The 23,514-nt window shown below is 39.7% G+C and overlaps 3 protein-coding genes across 3 annotated transcripts in view; all 3 read right to left on the bottom strand.

Annotated features, from left to right (window-relative positions):
- Positions 1-23,514, bottom strand: part of LOC145460221 (uncharacterized) — a 162,166-nt gene that overhangs the window by 121,773 nt on the left and 16,879 nt on the right. The gene's annotated exons all lie outside the window — the stretch shown is intronic.
- On the bottom strand, positions 16,749-18,830 carry LOC145502748 (uncharacterized). The gene is made up of 2 exons (XM_081482108.1): positions 18,683-18,830; positions 16,749-18,577 (listed from the first exon to the last, which is right to left on the bottom strand). The coding sequence occupies exon 2, from the start codon at positions 18,539-18,541 to the stop codon at positions 16,766-16,768; it is 1,776 nt and encodes a 591-aa protein (XP_081338234.1). The 5' UTR covers positions 18,542-18,577; positions 18,683-18,830; the 3' UTR covers positions 16,749-16,765.
- Positions 21,276-23,342, bottom strand: LOC145502534 (uncharacterized). Its single transcript, XM_081481857.1, has 2 exons — positions 23,275-23,342; positions 21,276-23,169 (listed from the first exon to the last, which is right to left on the bottom strand). Exon 2 carries the CDS (start codon positions 23,131-23,133, stop codon positions 21,358-21,360), a length of 1,776 nt encoding a protein of 591 aa, XP_081337983.1. The 5' UTR covers positions 23,134-23,169; positions 23,275-23,342; the 3' UTR covers positions 21,276-21,357.

Here is a 23,514-nt window from a genome sequence, read left to right on the forward strand (position 1 = left end):
TAGGGAGCTTATCGCTGTTTTTCTCTTTAAAATAAGTACGTATTTACAACATATATTGTTTCTATTTCTTAAATGGTCCATTCTAGATATTTTATTGGTAAAACAAGACTGAATTGATATTGTAATACTAACCTGTAAGTTTTGAACTGCTTCAAGTTTGATTCTCTCCAGAGCAGTTTTCTAAAACCAGGATAAAGAAGCCATTAGTACTGTAGCAAATAAGACTTGTTAATATTATAATTCTCTAACCACTTTAAAGCTAGTGCTAAGATCTAAATAAATGAACTTAATTTAAGGGTGAAAGTGTTTAGCTTAGATAACTAATTGTAGACACTCAAATGATAATAATAATAATAATAAGAATAATAAGAAACTACACTAAAATAAAAGAATAGACTGTTATTCTTCACGCTTGTTGCTATTCTTCTTACGTTTTTTCTATGTCATTTATGATTAGTGGTTTAAAAAGAACACACTTAACTCGAAAAAGAAATTCAAGCTTAAGCTTTTTTTGTTTCATAGCAGGTTGATCGACTTAGTAACATGTTTTTCTTTGCAATTTTTGAGCGCTGCATTCCTTTAGTTTAACATTTATCATTTGTCCACTGTCTGTTTATCAACCTAGGCCAGGTTATTCGGAAGCCCGTTTACGCTAACCCAAGCTTAAAAGTTAACCAAAGTATTAATTTTTCTTGCATAAAAATCACCGAAAAGGTACAAAAATGAAATCAGAATTGTCGCTAATCTTGCGTGGGTTAGCTTAAACGGATTTTGAACAACCCGGCCCTGTTTCTTTGGCCTCTACCCCCCCCCCCCCCTCATTTCTGTTCTTGTTTTGTTCTCTATTTGAATGATGTTTATGTTTGTTGTTAAGAACTTCTCTTCTCCTGCTAATACACTCGTAAACAATTTAGTCCAGTTCTGGCCGTCTCTCTGTCACGCACTCGGGATTGGGTCACGCGCAGCGTTGCGCCGACTGAGAGAGGGTCATAACAGGACCAGTAAGCAATCGTATTTAGGCTATTTGCTTACTGTCTGGTCTATTTCCTTCCCTTTCTTCGCCAAAGCGGCCATTTCTCTACGGGCAAAACAAAATATCTCACGTCAGTTTCTATTCTTTATACGGTTGAAATAAAGACTAGCAACCCAGTGTCGCAACTGTCGTTGAAACATGTCCCCACATGTTGAAACATGTTGAAACATGTCCCCACTTCACGTCCCTGGAACATGTCCCTGGTGTGTGCAGACCTTCAAACAAGGGTTTAGACCGCAAAGCTTAAACAAAATGGCAGCTTCCAAGTAAATACGTGCAGCTCTGCGAAGCGGGGGTAAATTTGCTCACAGCAAGACTCAGGTTTAGCTTTCTGCTAGCTTGAATGAAGTTCTGTAGACCTTCCACTCTAATCTTTACCATCTTTAAACTAATTGTTAACTTTCTTTGCGAGAAAAGCACATTATTATTGCTTTCGAAAGTTAGTTGAAAATAGTCAGAAAACAGTCAATTTTATTTACCTGTTATATAAAGTTTTAGCAATCTGCAAGAATAAAAAGTAAACTTTCCTTAGAAATTCTATCAGTCTACAACGTGTATTAATGAGACTCTGCTGGTGTGCAATTTAGTGTAAATTATTAAAGCCACACCCACACAGGGGAAGGGGCAGATTCAACAGTACCAGCGAAGATATTTATATGGGTAACAAGATTGAAACCCCCCTCCCCTTTTGCTGGGTAGATACAGGAAACAGAAACAGAACACTGATTATGGCGGCAAAACATGGGTGGCAGGGAAGACAGAGCCTATCTCCGCTAGAGTGGCGGCGTCTCTAGGGGAACCTATGTTACTAAGGGGACCAGAAGAGGGGTGCCCTTCTGGGAGGACAATAGGTCAGATGGTACGATGGCACCATCCTGGAGAAATCCGGACCTATCTCCGTTGAAGTAACATAGGATTGACCAGAAGAGGGGGTGCCCCTCTGGGAGGACAATAGGTCAGATGATACGATGACACCACCCTGGAGAGATCCGGACCTATTTCCACGGGTGGCCATAGCACTTACTGTGGGGTAAAGTACAGCCTAAGTTGCACTTCCCTGCACCAAAAAACCTTTATTAACTAAGCAGCTATGGTTTACACACAATATAACAAATAGAACGTCGCAGTGAATAAACCGAGAAGGTTCAGCAGGCGAAAGCCACCTTCTCACGAAAGGTAATTACAACCACATGGAGGAAAAAGATGGGAAAGGACAAAGCTACCAATACAGGGAGGGAAGGAGGGGAAAGCGGAGAACGGCCTAGCTTGAATACTAGCTCACAACTGGGACAGGGTCAGAAAACAATGGGATTTTACTAACTGGGGATTGAAGGAGTTGGGAGGGGTATAGCACGCTGAAATCACATGAGAGCATGGTGGAAAATCACTGTCGTATGATTTCCCATATGGTAAAACTATTGGGTTGTATTGGACATTGACCTAAGGTTATTGCACAATGGCTAATAGGGGGAAGATAACAGAACTGGTGACAACCTTAGATGACAGCTATGATGTAGACTACAGAGCTCATTAACCACAGTTTAAATGCTTAAACTTCTAACAGTATTTCCAAACTCCTCCACGATCAGTTCGATCATAATTCAGTCGATTGCAACTACTCAAGAATGAACAAAACAATACATTGTACCTTCAATTGTCTCTCAGCCTTGCTAGTGTCTGGAACTGCCGCCTAAATGATAATGGAAAACGACTTCAAATGTGACAACGAATTCATTTATAATCTGTGGACAGGCTTGCAGCAGGTTGGGTGGTAGACGGAACAAAATTGCTGGTGGACCTTGTTTCATACCGTTAGATTCATATGGTATTATCGACAAAAAACTGTATCTACCTTCAATGTTTTAAGTTTCTGGTTTAATTCTGCAATCTCGCTGGAATGAAAACAAATGAAATATAAACATTAAGGCAATAATTATCGTCATCATCATCATAATTATCATCATCATCATCGTCGTCGTCATCATCATCATCATCATTTCCTTGCCTCCGTGTGGAGAACAGAGTTGGAATTCAGCAGTGACATGACATAAGTACCTAATAAGTGTATGTCCGAGAAAATGACTTCATTTTGATTGGCTGAGAGCAGGCAAATTTAACTTCAATTTTTAATTTTGATTGCAGTACAAGTTAATAAAGGCGCACTGAGTAATCGTAATGAATGCTCGAGCAATTGGAGATTTACACTATTCGTGATGCTTGACAATTGTTTCAAATTTTAAGCTACGTACCTTTCAAGTTCTTCTTTTAACTGATTCTTAGTCTGAAAAAGTAACAAAAAGCAGAGTTTGATGCCGGTTGGAAATCTTGATCGATCAAATCAACCATATCCCGAAAAAATAGAAAACAGACATGTTTCTTTGAATACACAATTCTTGCACTGACTGAGAGGCTTCTGACATGCGACCTCAAAAATATTGTACGCTGAATGCGCAACCAATCAGAGACGTTACACGGATCTCAGAAGAGCTTCATCATCAGCATTCGACGTCTCTCTGGAGGGACTGGATAGTCAATACTGTTAAGGGAGATTTTATATCACGGTATAGAAGTACGTTTTTGTAGTGTGCCAAAAGAAACCTCCCAACACATGATTTAAAAAGAGGTAATATATAACAAATTAAAAAAGACCAAAGACCGGCAAAGAGGGAAGAAAAGTGAGTGGATTGTGCGGGTGAACTCGAAAGTGTTTTTTCCCTAAATTTTTTTAAGTTGCGTTTGGTTGTGTCCGGTTGGGATCAATTATTTTCAGTTGATTGGGTTTGTTGAATATTCTCGTATTTTGGAACAAACGTTTTAAGCTGAGATAACTGTGCTGTAATCAATGGATTCTGGTTGATAATTTCAATAAAAACAACTGTTTCAACGGCATGCTCATCAACACAACCAAGTACAAAATGGTTGAGTTTGAAGTTGAAATTCTTGCAAGGACAAACCTTTACGGAATATGTAGTGTATATTTAGTGTATGATTTTTATGTTGCCTATCAATAACAGACAAACCTTAAAACTTGTAAGAGACTGTTCTTTGGTACTTGTTAACTCGTTAATCTATTTTTGTAAATAAAATATGTAAGTTTACATTAGATATACGAAGAATACATTGGATATACTAGTTAACACGATGAAGGATCGGCCTAAGTTTTTTTAAATATTACATTTTAATTGCAAAGAAATTTCTATATTGGTTTACACAGATGCAAAAACAGAAAGTTATAATAAACGAACAAACGAAAAAATGTTAACAGGGAATTTTAACGACGAAGTCGAAAACTTTGGGGTTATTTTCTAAGGTCCATAATAGGCCCTTTGTAGCTAAGCCATCACGTGACCTATTTTTCTTAAAATTATGGGTTATAACTTAACAAATGCCAGAAATGGAGAAAGCATGTCGAAAATATCAAAATGGCCAAGTTTGAGGCCCCCATCATTAAGGAATGAGATTTTACGACAGTCTGAATTTTTAAAAGAATAAGAAGATTTGTATGGAAAAAGTTGTTGGAGAGCAAGGTGTTGCTCTCCAGCGACATTTTCCATACAAATCTTCTAAATTTTTTCGTATAAACTCACTCTTTAATGCCAGGGGCCTCAAACTTGGCCATTTTGGTATTTTCGATGCGCTCTTTCCATTTCTGGCATTCTTCAAGTTATAGCCCATAATATAAAAATTTTCTCGGAAAAGTTTGGCCACGTGACCCCAGCTACAAAGGGCCTATCCGTATGTTATTTTGTGCAACAAAATACGAGAGGTTGTTGAACCTTGTTGTTCCTGGCTACTTCATCTAGATCGGATGATGTCGCTATCCAGTCAGTTTTACCTAACAGTACATATCAGAACTTTTTGCTCAATCAGCAATACTGCGAGAAATGTTGCAGCGTATGGCCAGGTCGACTTACAATCTTGCGTCTGACTGAGTAGGGAAATGATTATTTTTTGGTTGGGTGCAAAGTTTTGAAGCGTTTACCTTGGCCTTTAGTCAAAACACAATGTATAAGGATAACAGGAGCTTACCTCATTTTTAATTTGTGATACTCTCTTTGTAAGTTCATCAACAGCTCTGTGGAGAATAAAGAATTGCTTTATGACTGTTGAACAATTATTTCTAACATTAATTGTATGTAAATCACGTCGAATGAATATTGGAAAATAAAACTGGTCGGAGAAAATGTTGCTACTACTGAGTCTGAGGAGGGGAATTAAGAAATCCGAGCTGCGAGTTCGGAAGGCAAGTTTCAATGGTTCTTCGATCAGCGTCATTGCTGTATCACGATTTATTATATCTCTCAGTTAGTACGCGCGCTGTGATTGGTCAATTTAGCGGGCCGTAATCTTCTATACCACCCGCTAAAATTTAAAGCTGTTTTTGTTGCCAAAATGTTTCGTAATTTATCGCAAGTGTTCTTAACTTTTTAGCGAGTCAAAGTTTAAAATTTTCTTTTACTTCTGAAATTGTGTATTAAAACCTGTTAACGACTTAAGAGTCCTTTAACAGCGATTTCAAATTGAGTCGTTTTGCTTTCGATGTGCGTCAGAAATTTGAAGCCATTCCGCGTGAATAGAATTCGTTCCCGAACCCGTCAGACACACGGTAGAGATAAAATAAATATCTTACTAACGTCGTTTTCTTGGTCCGTACTGTAAGTTACGGATCCTCGTTTTCCCTTCGACTTATGGCCAGCGCGTTTCGCGCTTGGGCCCTAACTTACAGTACGGCCCTCGAACTCGAGTAGTAAGAGGTATTTATTAAACATTTCGCATGCTAGCTAGGGCGACAAACTTGAAAAATTTAGTCTAAACTATTTCAATGCACTATTCGTGACATGAATTGGCCAAGACACTCACTTCCGCAACAGTTCCATTTTCTCTGCATTGAGCTACAATGAAAAATCAAGCAAAATTATTTATTACTGCAACAATTACTTTAATTGAAAAGTGTTCGCAAAGTGAATTTTGTGTAAAAGTGTCCTGTCTTGTCCACTTACTTTATTCTTGAGATATTGGGCTTGTTGTAAGTTCATCTCATCGCGTTTTCTGAAAATAAATTGGAATTGTGTGACTGCATTTCCTCAATTATCAGTCAGTGTTTTGTGAATTATGTCTCAGGAAGGTGGATAAATCAGGGTTAGCATCTTTCTACAAGCAACGGTGACTTTTCAGTGAGGCGCTATTAGAGGATTTTGGGGTGTTTAGGTAAAAACGTAACGGGATACGAGACATTCGTGGGAAAAATTTATGGGATAAGGGATAATTAGAACAGATTTTCAGGAATATTGAGTGAAACATTTTCAGTTTTTGAAATTAAAATTTACGGAATACAGGATATTTAGGCCCAAATTAACGGGATATGGGATACGCAGCCCCCACCCGTCCTCTCCCCTCATAATGGGCCTCTTCAGCGGCTTTTTAGTGACTAAGAGTGTTGTTAATCTCCCTTGGATGGGATACTGGACAGCCATGGTCAGCCATTGTGGACTAAGTTTAGGACAATGACCTTGGCGAGCGCCTTAGATTAGACTTCTCTTTCCGGAACACACTGTGGCATGGTGCACAAGGAAAATTTCAAGTGTTGTAGAAGCGAGAAGAAATTTTTGGGTATAAAACTGCGAAAACTCCATGTTATGAGGCCACACGCATTTTTCAGGGTACTACTTTTCTTTGAGTACCAAATGCACTAGGGTAATATATTATCGCAGTTGTGTCATCCATAACTTCTTCATTGATACTCACCGCTGAAATCCTTCATTCTCTTCTCTTAGTTTTGCTGCCTCGGCCTATTGAGAGATGTTTCAATATGAGAGGATGTATTTAATACAAACTAGAAAAAAGTCGTTAAGTCGTTACGTGTGCTTGAATTTATCAAAGCAATCTGTGCCTTCCAAGAGACACCCCCAATTTTTTTTGGTGTGAGTGTGCGGAGTGTTTCTTGAAAACCTCACCCTATTTTAGACCAAAATATATTATATTCGTTACCTTATTTCAGAACTGATCTAAAAATTAGTGCTCTTTTTTTAGACCTAAAGTATTATTGCACGTCTTTAATGGACGATAACCAGGAATGACCTTTATTTGCTAGCCTGTGTACAACCACCCCCCCTTCCCTCAAAGACATGGGGGAGAGAGAGGGGAGGGGGCGGCTCGGCTGTACACAGCCTACTATTTGCGTAAACAGTAAAGTTAAGAAAAGGTTCAGGTTACCATATATTAAAAGCAAGAAAATAAGTTTCATGGTCTTTCATCAAAACAACATACCCAATTCGAGACCGGAATGCAAAATTAATATACTCTATATCAGACCAAATTGGTCAACATTTATACAATATTTTAGGCAAAAATTAACAGCTCAAAACCCATACCCTTTGTTGCCGCACATACCTATATAGCTTATATTGGGAGGTACCCAATTCCATCACGGTTACGCAAAGTGGACACGAGTTTAAGTCTGTACAACAGGTTGCCGAAAATAACACTTGCAATAGGGATGAGGACAATTTGCCAGAAATTAGTAATTGAGGGAATCTGGGTGTTTTTTTGTGGAGCGTGGAGGGATCACAAGGTTGAAAGTTAAAGCCAGGCGAATAATTCTGCGAGGATATTTAGAACGCGAAATGTGGAATTAATGCTGAATCTAAGTTGAACACGAGAAGAGTCCGAGAAGGCTCCGTACCTCATTATATATGCACGTTTTTAGTACGTTTTAAGCTTTTTTCCTTTCGTACCTTCAGTATTCCTGTTTCGGTGTCAAGTCTTTTCCGTGCTTCCCTCGTTACCAAATGAGCATCTCTGTAACATAATGAAATGAAAGCCGGGATAAAATCGTACCCACTACAGTGCAAAATTAAACAGAGCTTGCTCGCAAACTAATTAAGGACAGCAATTCATGAAAGGTCGAGACAGCAGCAAAAATGTAGAAATTTTCAAAAATAATACGACTTTTTTAATTTTCACAAACGTGTTTCGACGGTACATCCGTCATCGTCACTGTGACGGTTATGAAAGTTTACAGTGATTTAAAACGTGCCTGTTACAAATCATACGTTACATTGCGTTGGAAAACAATACGCTAGATAAATTTCGAAGTTCACGGAAATAAAAAGATGCGCGTGCGCGTGCAGCTATAGGGAAAGCGTCAAATTGATGTGTTTGACCTGTTGATTAAGGTCAGGCTTTTCCCACTTGATGTACATAGACTCCTTAAGCTTAACTTGGTACTTGGTAGGTGCAGAGTCTATGATCTTTAAGCAGTCTAAGTTACAAGAGGTACGGCACGACTCTGCAGCCTGCAAATGCTTATAAACGTGAGAAGATCTGTCCGATGACAAGTGCTCGTGCACGCGCGTGGAGAAATGTCGGCTTGTTTCGCCGACGTAACAAGCATTACAGCTTGCACAAGAAAATTTGTACACTATGCGCGTACGGAGCCTGTCAGGGAGAGGATCTTTCACGTTGAACAAGTTCTTAATTTTACAGGTAGAATAAACAAATTTGATGTCGATGTGTTTGCAGAATCGATTGGTTAGTTTGCGCACCCTTTGTTGTGCAACACCCGAAAAATGCCCGATGTAGGGGATCTTGAAATAGTGCGTGGGCAACTCCTGTTTCTCGACACCTGTTGAAGGTCGTGTGTCGTTCCCTACTACTGCTCTCGTGACATAACGGTGGAGTAACACGTCTAGTACATGAACGGGATAGAGATTTTTACGCAAAATAGTAAACAAATTCTGAATATCATTGTGAAAACCCAACCACGTGTTGTTGATCTTAAAGGTCCTGTCAAGGAGCGTTTTAACCAGCCCCATTTTGTAGCAAACGGGTGTAAAGCTTAAAAAATTGGTAAGCAAGCCCGTGAAAGTCTTTTTGCGGTATACGATGGTGACAGGGAATTGTGGGGATTTGTTGTTTAATAGCACATCAAGAAAAGGAAGAACCTGGTTACTCTCCCTCTCCATAGTGAAATGAATATTAGGATGTTGATTGTTAATGAAATTAAAGAAAAGGTCAGCATCCCGTTCCGAGTTGAAAAGGCAAAAAGTGTCGTCCACATAACGACAGCAGAATAAAACCTGGGAATCCCTATACTGTTCCAACCAGATCTTCTCGTGGTGACCCATGAAAAGATTAACAAGAACGGGGGCTAGGGGGGAACCCATGGCTACACCATCAACCTGATCGTAGTATGTGCCCTTGAAAATGAAATGGGTTTCAGCGGTGGCAAATAGGAAAAGTCTTTTCAGGTCAGAAGTGCTTAGTTTGATGCCAGGGTTGCCTTTGGTAATGTAGTCGACCGCTAGGTCTATACATTCACTCAAAGGAATGTTGGTAAACAAACTTTCCGCACCAAACGAAACCATAAACTTCCCCTCCATTGACAAGCCGTTAATTTCACGAACAAAAGTGAACGTGTCTGAAGCAACATATTCAGAGGGAATGTGCGGCTGGAGAAGATTACTCAAAAATTTGGCCAGGTTGTAATTGTATGTCCCAATGGAAGAGACAATCGGACGAAAAGGAGGTGTAGAGTTGGCTGCCCGCGGTTTGTGCATCTTGGGTAGGCCATATATCCTAGCAGCTTGTGACCCACTCGGATATATAGCATCATATACCTCTTGATCTAAATGGCCCTTTAATCTTTAAATCCCTGAGAAAACGCTGTAATTCCCCTTCCCGATTTAGGGTGGGGTCATTGCTAAGGGGTTTAAACTTTGATATATCATTGATTATTTTTAAAATACCTCTATCATACGCAGTTCTATCTAAAACTACTACGCCGTTTCCTTTGTCTGGTTGCAAAATTACAATGTCCTTGTTCTTTCGTAAGTTTTTGAGAATTCCGTGCGTTTTGAGGTCAGCCGTTGTGGGACGATATGCGAAGACGTAAGTGTGAGCCAGGTGAGACAGTTCCGAAACTAGTTTTCCAGTGTCCTTGCTGTCTTTGAGATTTCTGATCATTCTTTGACTAATCAGTTCAAAGCACGTGAAGATGTCAGTCTTGTTAATCGATGGTGGACAAATTGAGTGTGTCAGTCCAAATTTGAGCGCATCTAGCTGCTCTGCGGTGAGAACAAACGAAGACAGGTTTGTAACAACTTCGCTTGAAGTGAAAGGCAGAACAGAATTCCTTGTGAGGTTTTTTAGCTTCTTCTCGTGAGTCTTGATGAACTGATTTGCCACTTTAGCTACACTGTGAGCAACAGCCTTACGTAATATGTAGCTATCCAGACTGTTTAAGACGCTGGAGATTCTGGTCATCAAGTTGTTTCTCTTGCAAAGTAACTTACGATACTCCTTAAATCGTCTGTTGATGGCGCTTTTCAAAAGATGTTTCTTAATTGCCAATACGTCTTGTCGGGCGGTGTTTGAAGGTAGGTGAAAACAAAGAAACTTCGGGCAAACATTGAGCGACTTGCAGTTTCGCAGGAACGCTAAATCCAGTTCCGACTTTCGTTTCTTTATCGAGATCTTCTCGAGTTTGCGGAGGTCAGAGGGGCTGATCCTTCCATCATACTTGGCTGCGATGTTGTAGATTATTGCTCCAAAAGGTCGAGACAGCAGCAAAAATGTAGAAATTTTCAAAAATAATACGACTTTTTTAATTTTCACAAACATGTAATGCTTGTTACGTTGGCGAAACAAGCCGACATTTCTCCACGCGCGTGCACGAGCACTTATCATCGGACAGATCTTCTCACGTTTATAAGCATTTGCAGGCTTCAGAGTCGTGCCGTACCTCTTGTAACTTAGACTGCTTCAAGATCTTAGACTCTGCACCTACCAAGTACCAAGTTAAGCTTAAGGAGTCTATGTACATCAAGTGGGAAAAGCCTGACCTTAATCAACAGGTCAAACACATCAATTTGACGCTTTCCCTATAGCTGCACGCGCACGCGCATCTTTTTATTTCCGTGAACTTCGAAATTTATCTAGCGTATTGTTTTCCAACGCAATGTAACGTATGATTTGTAACAGGCACGTTTGAAATCACTGTAAACTTTCATAACCGTCACACTGACGATGACGGATGTACCGTCGAAACATGTTTGTGAAAATTAAAAAAGTCGTATTATTTTTGAAAAATTCATGAAAGGTTTCGACTATCGTATAGGCTAGCAACATAAGAGAATACAAAAAGAAGGTAAATAAACTTTAACACGATAAAGCACAGCCCTGTGTACAATAACTTATGCACTATTGCAGAAGTAGCATGGTTTTCTGCTTCTGTGTACAACATTGCATGTATCATAATTCGAATAGTTTTCAGTTCCCTCAAAATTACACGGGACGGTCTGGAACCTGCTTATATATATCAGCGCCAACTGTCACATTGTACCATTCTCTAATCTAAACACAATTTCTCTTGTCGACTTTTCTCCGCTGAGAGCAGAAGTATCAAACAGTCATGGTTTGTTCGTATATTGATCCTTTACTCGGACAGCGTTACCATTTTGATTCTGTCTATAGACCGTTTATAAAAGGAAAAGGGTTCTTTTCTGCGTGCTTAGGTCCATAAACAGGCGAAAACAACGAAAACGAACGAGGCTGATATCTAGCCTCCTAGATCGAACAAGCCAGGACTTTTTATGTGGTATTCCCAAAAACATTATTTTCTGTGGGAAACAGCGGGTAGTAAAAGAAGGCGCTTCTGGGATATAGAGTTCTTGAAAAGAAAAAAAAAATAATTGCGCATTATACTTACTCAATTTTAGTTGTTAATTGTTGTATCTTGTCCGCTTTCAATTCAGTTTCTGCCTTAAGTTCCTGAATCATAGAAAAATACGTTTTAAATCAACTTTAATTAAATAATAATAACAAAATACGCGAACTTACAGAGAAGACCGTCAGTCTGTTAATGTTTTATATGAAAGCCAAAGAATTTTGCAAAGCGTAACGGTCTGGGTATGTCCCTTGGTGCTGAGCATGATGGAAAGGATAACGGCCTGTGAGGACGAGAATGTAGTGTCTCGTACGTAAGACATGCTGATAGCGGCCTTCCTTGTGAATTCGCTTAAGTGAAGACAACAGGAAAACTATTCATTCTTTTCAGTCTTCAGTCTATCTGTATTTTCCCTTTGGCGCAGCTCGGCCAGCGCTGCTCGTGTTCCCGGCCCAAACAGGAGAACCAGTGCTCGCAGGCTTAAGCATTTGTGGCGTGTAAATTATACTAACCTTGTTTTTGGTTCCAAGATTATTATATCTCTTCGATAATTCGCTGTTTACTGACAACTTCAACAAACTTCGACGAGCTATACAAACATTAAATACGCGCGTTAATAACAGATTTTGAACGATAGCTTTACATGTAAGAATAAAAGAATAACAGTTATCACATCTTAACCAAAGAGACAGAAATTTTCATGCGTATTCATCGCAACACTCCTTTTAACGCGTTATTAAATATAGTTAGGCAAAAGAGTACTTTTTCTGTGTTTACATAACCTCATCTAAAAAAGGGGAGGTTCGGAGAATTCGAGACAGTTATGCAAGTTTTCGAGAATTCCTCCTGCCCCCCCCCCCCTCCCCGAGTCTTTAGATGAGGCTATGTAAACACGGAAAAAGTACTCTATTGCTTTTAGAAAATATTTCTTAAAAATACGCGCGAACATAAAACGTATCAACTGTGTTTATATACTCTCATCCAAGCACACATATCGACCAATGAGAGCGCGCGTAGTGTCTCAATTTTTTTATAGCACTATTTATATTTACAATATTTTAGTAAAACTAAATGGAAAAGGAAAAAGAATGTAAACAGACAAATGAGGTATCGTTTGAAATAACTGAATTTGGATATGATGACGAACAGTAGCTATGGCTTTCCACCACGCGTTGCCAAGATTACGCGCGCGTGCATGCCGCTGCCAAACACATTTTACTAACGTTTTCAACGTTTTGCTTTGTTTAAAACTAGTTCGAAGACAAATTTATTTAGGAAACCTTTACACCGACTTACTAATAAGTACCACAAAATTAGAATGCCCGTTTGCCCTTTCTAACTTTTTCAAGCCTCTTCTCCCTAATGTTTTCTTTCTTTATCTTTTCCGCTCTCCATTAAGGCAGCTTCTCATCTCTAGGTTTGCGCAAGGGCAAATTTCAAAATTTAACGTAAAAGTTTAGAAATAAATATTCCTGGCATGGCCGTCTTTAAAAAGGACTGTCTGTTAATCTGACCTGTGGAATATCTGTGTCCAGATGCCATTGTGCTTCTCTATGATGTTTGATCAACGAATGAAGGAGATTGCCCGGCAGATCTGACAGACTGTTGGCGGGGGGAAGCGATCTCTGTAAGTTCTGACGTGTAAATCTCTCTGTTACGTAAAGCTTACGCTTTCAAGAAACATTTGCGCGTGGTTTTTAGAGACTAAAACTGCATCATTTGAACGTAGTCTGTGAGACTTGATATATGAGAGATGAAAAAACGTTTTGTTCCTAAACTTTGACAAATTTACTTTTGTTTTCATTATGGATATAATATCTTTCTTTAGTATAAATCTAGCGTTCTATCACGAATACTGTTGTTTGACTGGCTACACCACGTAAACTCACTATTTATTCTGTTGTAGATAATGAGTAGTCTAGTTGCAGTGTGCGGTTGTTAACAAACTGGCGGCCGCTTCTTTGAGTTTTCGAAGTGTCTGTGAAGAGGATTTAAATTAAGTTATGAACGACTAATAGATTTATACTAAAACAATTAGATTATTCGCTCTCGATTTCTATGCGTGGTAGTTGACTTGTGCTGCGCTCTCGTCAACTATAACGTGATAGAAATCTCGAGCTCATAGTCTAATTGTTAAATAAAAGCTATCCCAAACAAAGGAGAAGCGCTTTCTGTCGGGGGTCCAACAAAGGTTTGTCGGGATGCGAGATGAGAGTAAAAACGGGGTACAACGTGGGATGACAAGAACTTTAATGGTGAGATGCAGTATAAACAAATACTTGGGCGGAGGCGGGATTTGCTTTTCTTGGCTGGTGGGATGCGGGAAAGTTTTAAAATTGACGACGGGATAGAAAGTAAGAGGTTACGAACCTTGCGCGGAGAACTGCCACTCTAACCATGCGGGATCGAGATAAACTTTCTGACTAGTGCGGGATGGCAGGATTGCGCCAAAAATAGTGACGGAATACGGGATTGAAAAAGGCTATGTTGGATCCTCCCTCTACACAAATGAGAATTACAGGCTGGGCCAAACTTACGCACCATTTTATCGCAACATGTTGCACTGTTCTTAAATATGGAAAAGCTGTAGTCAACAGATGACACTGTTAAAATATTTTTTTGATATTGTTTTGATGTTTATTACTGACTAATATTTTGCTGCTAAGACGTTTCGGCTAATTCTTAAGCTTTCGCTAGATGAAAGAACTCTTGATGTTGTTACAATAAACTAAGAATAAATAAAAAAAAAGTTACGCGAGTGCAAAGAATGGTTTCTTTGCGTGATTTAAATCTTAAAAATGGTCAAATTTGAGCCAGCAACACCTAACATGTCGCAACACGTCGCAACAGAGTGGCCAAACGTGCGCAACATGTTGCGCCCAGCAATGTCACTATATGTTGCGTTGCAATGTTGCGATCGTTTGGCCGGGGCTTTAAGCACGCACTTAACTGTTCGTTTGACCACTCTGTTACAATATGTAGCAAGATGCTGGATGGTCAAACAAGCTGACCAAAGGCATCCAATTTTGCAGAGCGATATTGCAATATGATTAATCCCGACCAAATGCGGCAACATTCAGCGCCACATTGCCTGCCGTAAGTAAGCAAGTCTTACTGACAATTCGGTACTGACAGATCAAGTGGTTGATCGAGTCATAATCGGTTTAGTAGGTTTACCCTCAGTGGAGAAAAAGTCTAAAAAAGAAACAGATCGTCGTATTTTAGTAGCAGGTTGGATAGTCAAGTCAGAAGACAGAAAAGTCAAATTAGCGCCAATGTTTTTTTTTCCAGAGCCTGTCACGCAATGAACTCGACCCGAGAAGAGAAACAAACAAAGGACCATAACAGAAACAGATCATTTTGATGGGACTAAAGCTACAAAAAGGTTATTTGATCAGGCTATCGGATATGTTACGTTAATGCTCACAGGAAACACCTCCTTGATGCTATGAAGAGAAAGTACCAGTAGTCTTATGTGCCACGCCCTTATGTTTAATTGCAAAGTGATCTGTCAATAGTATCCCAAACCAACCCGTTTGATTAAACACAAGAAGATAATTGTAATGCAAAGGGTTGGGGGGGGGGGGGGAGGGGGTGGCGCAGAGGTATAAAATGGAGTTGAAAATGCAATTACTTCATATTCATACATTTACACCTCCCCCCCAAATCTTCCACCCACCCCCACCTTGGTTCCTTCAACAGCCCGTGTGTGTCAAATTATATATCTAAGGGCTACAATTCTAGTTTTCGCATTTCAGTTAAAGAAAAAACACTTACAAGCTACAAATTTAATGAAAGGTTTCTTTAATGCATACCTGAATAGCCACTATCATAAACTATTTCAAAATACAAAACGTAGTATTAAAATTTCTTTATGAATGTCTATCGTAAATGCATTGTATGAGAATTTACTAGAATCAAGGCTACAAATTTCATCTACACAAAAGGTGTGGGGGTGGAAAAGGCAGCCTGGCCCCACCCAAAACCTGCTACTAGTTTAACTACAGTTGAACAAAGAATGAAAGACATAATGTATAGAGCTTTCTGTAGAACCGTACACACACTCAAGAAAAAAAAGGCTACTCTTGATGTTGTGCTTTAAGACATCTTGCAAATTTATATTCAATTACACTGGCTGTTTATGATTTGCATTCAGCCCCCTTCAAAATATAAATACAAGCCTGCTGAAGTTTGAAATCTAGCAATTAAATTCGTGGCTGACAACCACACAAGATCTCTGATGAACATATTGGTCACTGTTAATTCCGTTAAGCTTATGCTATCTTAAAATTGATCCTGAAAATTTCCGCAGGTTGTAGGAATTCATTCTCTCAGTTATATGTGCACTCCCTTGCAAACGGCAGTAGGCAGTTTTTAACTTACTGGTAACCCCCACCCCCCCCCCTCCCCCAGGGAGAATCCCATATAAAAAGGATGGGGGTGCTCTTCGGAATTTTTGAAATGAACCCCCTGTTTTGTGGGTGTGGCTTAAAATTTTTTCACCCCTACTGAGGTACCAGTTCTAATCCAAAACATTATCTCCTGTCATATGTGTTTTGCTCAATACCCTAAAAGTATTGCAAAAGCTTCCACTGTGGACCTTTTGAGGCTAAAAAGTAAGATGAGCACTCTTTTTATATGAGAGTCCCCGCAGCAGTAATTCACTTAGAAATTAACAATTTTGCTATGTAACAATGTCTTGCTCTGATTAGATACTAGCTAAAGGTGTTTCTAAAGAAACACCTCAGTTTTGTATAACTCACTGTTTCAGGTTTCTTTGAGTAAAGTTTTAAAGTCCCAAAACAGTATCAATTATAGTTGCCCCCCCCCCCCCTGCCACCAGCCTTACACCCTCATAATTTAATTCATGTAATGCAAAAATGTTTCTCTAAAAGTTTACAAGACCTAAAGTGAATAATTAATTAAGTGAGATTAGCAGAACTTATTATTATTATTGTTATTATTATATTTATTGTTTTGCCAGAGAACATCTTAAAATTTGACATTGATTCACCCTGACTGCAGCCCCTCGATATATATATTTACACTTCATAGCAGTCATGCTGTCACTGTTGATAATGATGTTGCCATTGATTGCAACTGCGGGAAATCAAAGGCTCTCTCTCACCATTTGTTTCCTCCCTGGGTTCTGCATCGATGTGATAATAATTGCGTTCTGTGGAAGATTGTGGAGAGTGTTGAGAATTTTGAGAATTTTGTGTTTGCCTGTGCCTCCAGTTATACTGGAACTGAGCCAGCCTTCTGTTCATGATGAAAAAGTGAAGGAACATGTGTAGGCTGAAACCAAGGTGGATAGGTCCGGCTGCCTGAAGAAATGTTGACATGGCATTGCTGATGTTTGCGTGATCCAGGAGTTCCTCCACTTGACCATTGTATTCATCCACAACAAATGAAATGACCAGTGATGACAATGCCATCATGGTTGTGCACACATAAAACTGCTTTGCACTTAGTCTGCTTCTCTCCTGGTCACAGCCAAAGTGCGGACCCATTTTGACAAAGAAGTAGAGCTGAAAGATGACCGTGATAGCATAGCTAAAGGTCTTCAGGGTTGTCCAAACAAGGTATTCAGATAATTCAGTGTTGCTGGATGCTGCAAATTTAAAGGCCCACAGACAACAATATGAAGCTTTCATAAACCAGAAGACAAAACCAATTGTACCCATGAAGCAAACCATGATATCAATTGCTTTGGATTCTGTTTCACGCCAGTTCTTTCTGTTAAACTCACGGTCACTGTCACAGGCGCTACCATTAACAGAAAGTAACAGGAAGCCAAACACTACCACGACGACACAGGCCACAATTGGGAAAATATTTGACCATTTACCCACATATCCAAGGTACTGGAGCCCTGCAATGAGCTGGGTCGACATCAACAGGGAGCCAATTGCATAACCATAACCTGCAGAATGTGAAATCTCCACATTCACAACTGCATTGTAACAATCTTGCATCAGTGCCTCGTTAGCTTCAGGGTCTACCAAATCATGTCGATCTGTGTGTACTTCCATCAATTCTAGAGAGTGCTCCAGAAACAGAAGACCACACATAAGTCTGTAGTCGATGAGCAGGGCGTTGTACGCAGCCTTCACGATGGAAAATCCATTGCCAAAGAGATGGTCTACAAAGTTATTATCCGATTGTGATGTTACTATCCAATCGATCCAGAAAGCAAAATTGAAGACGGAAATTATCTTCAGGAGCCAAGAGCATCCCATACGCATATCACGTTTGGCAACTTTGTGACGCAAACTAAAGTGGTATACTTTGGCCTGGATGACCTTTTGCACCAACGCTATGTACATAAAAGGCGCATATGCTGCGAATGGTCCATGTTTCGCTGCACACACAGCGAACAGCAGTTCCAAGATACATAATGGAGCAGTCACAACCCATATGATTATTCCTATACTGCCATGCTTATGACCAACTGGAAGTCGTTCATGGCTGTAGTCGCCTGATCCATCGGGAGAAGCGTTCTCGAATAACACAGCGCTTCCTGCAAGAAGCACCACCATTCCAACGAAGATCAGCAAAAAGAAAAGATACACTGTATAAACTGATTTCTCTGTATAGGAACTTAGCGTCGTAATAACAGTGAGCAAGGCTCCAAGGAAGAAGATGACAATACCGATCCGTGTTTCGACAATGTGGCGGCACAGACGCCATTTGTAATAAACAGTCAACGTGATGGAAGACAAGATGAAGAGAAAAGACGTCAAGGATACAAGAATTAAGGCTGTAATGAAGGAAACATCGAGGCAGACTTCACTGGTGCCGTTTTCTGAGCGTGAACCATTACCAAGCGATGCTTGCATTATGATCTCGTGATCTCTCTCACTCTACAACTGGATCTGCAAAATTTGATCAGTAAAAAAGAGCTCTGAGAGTTTGTAAGAGGGTCTTATAAACAAAATCTATTGTAGGAGAAAAACAGAATGAAACGACATCCAAAATACCTTTCAGATGACTTCTGCTTAACGATGCTTTGAGCTACGTGGTCAGAAAACAAGTGCTGTGTCTGATCATGTACACAGCGTGATACATGATATTGAGTTTTCACGGCTTCAATTTCCGGCGGAGCTCACGAGAGAGACACGCGCTCGGATTTACGTAAGATTATACAGCAAATCTAAAAGATAAACATGTAAATCACATTGTAAAATAAAAGAAACATTGTTTATACGAGACTTAAACCCAACACTTAATGGCAATGCTAGCAGTGAAAAGCTGTCACTTTATTAGCTATCACCTTTTGTTTTCGTTATTGTTTAGTTAGTTACCAGTACCTCGCTTTGTATTTTTAAGTTTTAAATCTTTCGGTTTTTTGTAACCGCCACTTCTGAAGATGCGTGCTGTAGCATGCGAAACTTCAAGAAAATTTTAGATTGTTGTTCCAAACCATGCGTAGTTCATGTGTTATGTTTGTTGCTGCTGTTTGCATTTTATATCTTGTTAAATTGAAATGGCCAAAGAACAAGAGTGTTTATGAAGAAACAGATCGTCGTATTTTAGTAGCAGATTGAATAGTGAAGTCAGAAGACAGAAAAGTCAAATTAGCGCCAATGTTTTTTTTTTCAGAGCCTGTCACGCAATGAACTCAACCCGAGAAGAGAAACAAACAAAGGACCATAAATTAAACAGATCATTTTGATGGGACTAAAACTACAAAAATGTTATTTTATCAGGCTATCAGATATGTTACGTTAATGTTCACGGGAAACACCCCCTTAATGCTATGAAGAGAAAGTACCAGTAGTCTTATGTGCCATGTCCCTATGATTAAGTGCAAAGCGATCTGTCAATAGTATCCCAAACCAACCTGTTTGATTAAACACAAGAAGATAATTGTAATGCAAAGGGATTGGGGGTGGGGGGAGGGAGGGGGGTGACGCAGGGGAATTAAATGGAGTTGAAAATGCGATTACTTCATATTCATACATTTACACCTCCCCCCCCAAATCCTCCACCCACCCCCATGTTGGTTCCTTCAACAGCCCATGTGTGTGTCAAATTATGTATCTAAGGGTTATACCATTCTAGTTTTCGCATTTCAGTTAAAGCAAACACTTACAAGCTACAAATTTAATGAAAGCTCTCTTTAATGTATACCTGAATAGCCACTATCATAAACTATTTCAAAATATGAAGCGCAGTATTAAAATTTCTTTATGAATGTCTATCGTAAATGCATTGTATGAGAATTTACTAGAATCAAGACTACAAATTTCATCCACACAAAAGGTGTGGGGGTGGAAAAGGCAGCCTGGCCTCACCCAAAACCTGCTACTAGTTTAACCACAGTTGAACAAAGAATGAAAGATGTAATGTATAGAGCTTTCTGTAGAGCTGTACACACACTCAAGAAAAAAAGGCTACTCTTGATGTTGTGGTTTAAGACATCTTGTAAATTTATATTCAATGACACTGGCTGTTTATGATATCCATTCAGCCCCTTCAAAATATAAATACAAGCCTGCTCAAATTTGAAATCTAGTTATTAAATTTGTGGCTGACAACCACACAAGATCGCTGATAAACATACTGGTCACTGTTAATTCCATTAAGCTTATGCAATTGATCCTGAAAATTTCCACAGGTTATAGGAATTCACTCTCTCAGTTATGCACTCCCTTGCAACAGCAGCAGGTAGATTTTAACTTACTGGTAATTCCCCCCCCCAGGGGGGGGGGAATCCCATATAAAAAGGACAGAGGTGCTCATTGGAAATTGTGAAATGAATCCCTAAGAGATACTAAGATCCTGTTTTGTGGGCATGGCTTGAAATTTTTCACCCCCAAAGAGGTACCAGTTCTAATCCAAAACATTATCTCCTGTGATATGTTTTCTGCTCAATACCCTAAAAGTACCCCAAAAGCTCCAACTGTGGACCTTTTGAGGCTAAAACGTACGATGAACACCTCCATCCGTTTAATGGGAGTCCCCCTGGAGTAATTCCCTTAGAAAACTAACAAAATTATTTTGCTATGCAACAATTTTCCTAATTTACTGCTTCAGGTCTCTTTGAGTAAAGGTTTTAAGCCCCAAAAGAGCATCAATTAGAGTCGTCACTGCCTTGCCCCAACCCCTACACCCCACATAATTTAATTCATGAAATGCAAAAATGTTGCTCTTAAAGTTTTCAAGACTTAAAGTAAAAACTTCATTAAGTGAGATTAGGAGAACTTGGAGGTTTTCAAGAATCCAAACCCTTGTTGGAAGTTCACTATAGGTGAGCAAAATGAAGATAAGCCAATTCTTGAGCACTCGCCAAAAGGAAAATGACAGCCACCACCAGCTCAGGTTATTGAAACTCTCCCAAACTCACTGCTTTAAAATCAGGTTATTTAAATCATACAACATTTTGTTATAGTAAAATGAAATAAAAGTATTTTGAAAGCACAAGCTTTTGACTACCTAAATTGCAGTCTTCAACTACAGTTTTGGTTAAAGAATGCATTTGTAGGCTGTGGCAGCTTTGTTTTTTATTTATTGTTATTATTATTATTATTATTATTATTATTGTTATTATTATATTTATTGTTTTGCCAGAGAACATCTTAAAATTTGACATTGATTCACCCTGACTGCAGCCCCTCGATATATATATTTACACTTCATAGCAGTCATGCTGTCACTGTTGATAATGATGTTGCCATTGATTGCAACTGCGAGAAATCAAAGGCTCTCTCTCACCATTTGTTTCATCCCTGGGTTCTGCATTGATGTGATAATAATTGCGTTCTGTGGAGGATTCTGAACAGTGTTGAGAATTTTGAGAATTTTGTGTTTGCCTGTGCCTCCAGTTATACTGGAACTGAGCCAGCCTTCTGTTCATGATGAAAAAGTGAAGGAACATGTGTAGGCTGAAACCAAGGTGGATAGGTCCGGCTGCCTGAAGAAATGTTGACATGGGATTGCTGATGTTTGCGCGATCCAGGAGTTCCTCCACTTGACCGTTGTATTCATCCACAACAAATGAAATGACCAGCGATAGCAATGCCATCATGATTGTGCACACATAAAACTGCTTTGCACTTAGTCTGCTTCTCTCCTGGTCACAGCCAAAGTGCGGACCCATTTTGACAAAGAAGTAGAGCTGAAAGATGACCGTGATAGCGTAGCTGAAGTCCTTCAGGGTTGTCCAAACAAGGTATTCAGATAATTCAGTGTTGTTGGATGCTGCAAATTTAAAGGCCCACAGACAACAATATGAAGCTTTCATAAACCAGAAGACAAAACCAATTGTACCCATGAAGCAAACCATGATATCAATTGCTTTGGATTCTGTTTCACGCCAGTTCTTTCTGTTAAACTCACGGTCACTGTCACAGGCGCTACCATTAACAGAAAGTAACAGGAAGCCAAACACTACCACGACGACACAGGCCACAATTGGGAAAATATTTGACCATTTACCCACATATCCAAGGTACTGGAGCCCTGCAATGAGCTGGGTCGACATCAACAGGGAGCCAATTGCATAACCATAACCTGCAGAATGTGAAATCTCCACATTCACAACTGCATTGTAACAATCTTGCATCAGTGCCTCGTTAGCTTCAGGGTCTACCAAATCATGTCGATCTGTGTGTACTTCCATCAATTCTAGAGAGTGCTCCAGAAACAGAAGACCACACATAAGTCTGTAGTCGATGAGAAGGGCGTTGTACGCAGCCTTCACGATGGAAAATCCATTGCCAAAGAGATGGTCTACAAAGTTATTATCCGATTGTGATGTTGCTATCCAATCGATCCAGAAAGCAAAATTGAAGACGGAAATTATCTTCAGGAGCCAAGAGCATCCCATACGCATATCACGTTTGGCAACTTTGTGACGCAAACTAAAGTGGTATACTTTGGCCTGGATGACCTTTTGCACCAACGCTATGTACATAAAAGGGGCATATGCAGGGAATGGTCCATGTTTCGCTGCACACACAGCGAACAGCAGTTCCAAGATACATAATGGAGCAGTCACAACCCATATGATTATTCCTATACTGCCATGCTTATGACCAACTGGAAGTCGTTCATGGCTGTAGTCGCCTGATCCATCGGGAGAAGCGTTCTCGAATAACACAGCGCTTCCTGCAAGAAGCACCACCATTCCAACGAAGATCAGCAAAAAGAAAAGATACACTGTATAAACTGATTTCTCTGTATAGGAACTTAGCGTCGTAATAACAGTGAGCAAGGCTCCAAGGAAGAAGATGACAATACCGATCCGTGTTTCGACAATGTGGCGGCACAGACGCCATTTGTAATAAACAGTCAACGTGATGCAAGCCAAGATGAAGAGGGAAGATGTCAAGGATACAAGAATTACGGCTGTAACGAAGGAAACATCGAGGCAGACTTCACTGGTGCCGTTTTCTGACCGTGAACAATTACCAGGCGATGCTTGCATTATGATCTCGTGATCTCTCTCACTCCACAAGTGGATCTGCAAAATTTCATCAGTAAAAAAGAGCTCTGAGAGTTTATAAGAGGGTCTTATAAACAAGGTCTATTGTAGGAAAAAAACAGAATGAAACGACGTCCAAAATACCTTTCAGATGACTTCTGCTAAACGATGCTTTGAGGTACGTGGTCAGAAAACAAGTGCTGTGTCTGATTGTGTACACAGCATGATACATGATATTGAGTTTCACGGCTTCAATTTCCGGCGGAGCTCACGAGAGAGACACGCGCTCGGATTTACGTAAGATTGTACACCAAATCCAAAAGATAAACATTAAAAAAGTAAAAAAAAAATTAAGATGTTCAATGCTAAAATTGATCCCGCTCG

The sequence above is a fragment of the Orbicella franksi genome, chromosome 11 (assembly GCF_964199315.1).
Source record: "Orbicella franksi chromosome 11, jaOrbFran1.1, whole genome shotgun sequence".
Lineage (NCBI taxonomy): Eukaryota > Metazoa > Cnidaria > Anthozoa > Scleractinia > Merulinidae > Orbicella > Orbicella franksi.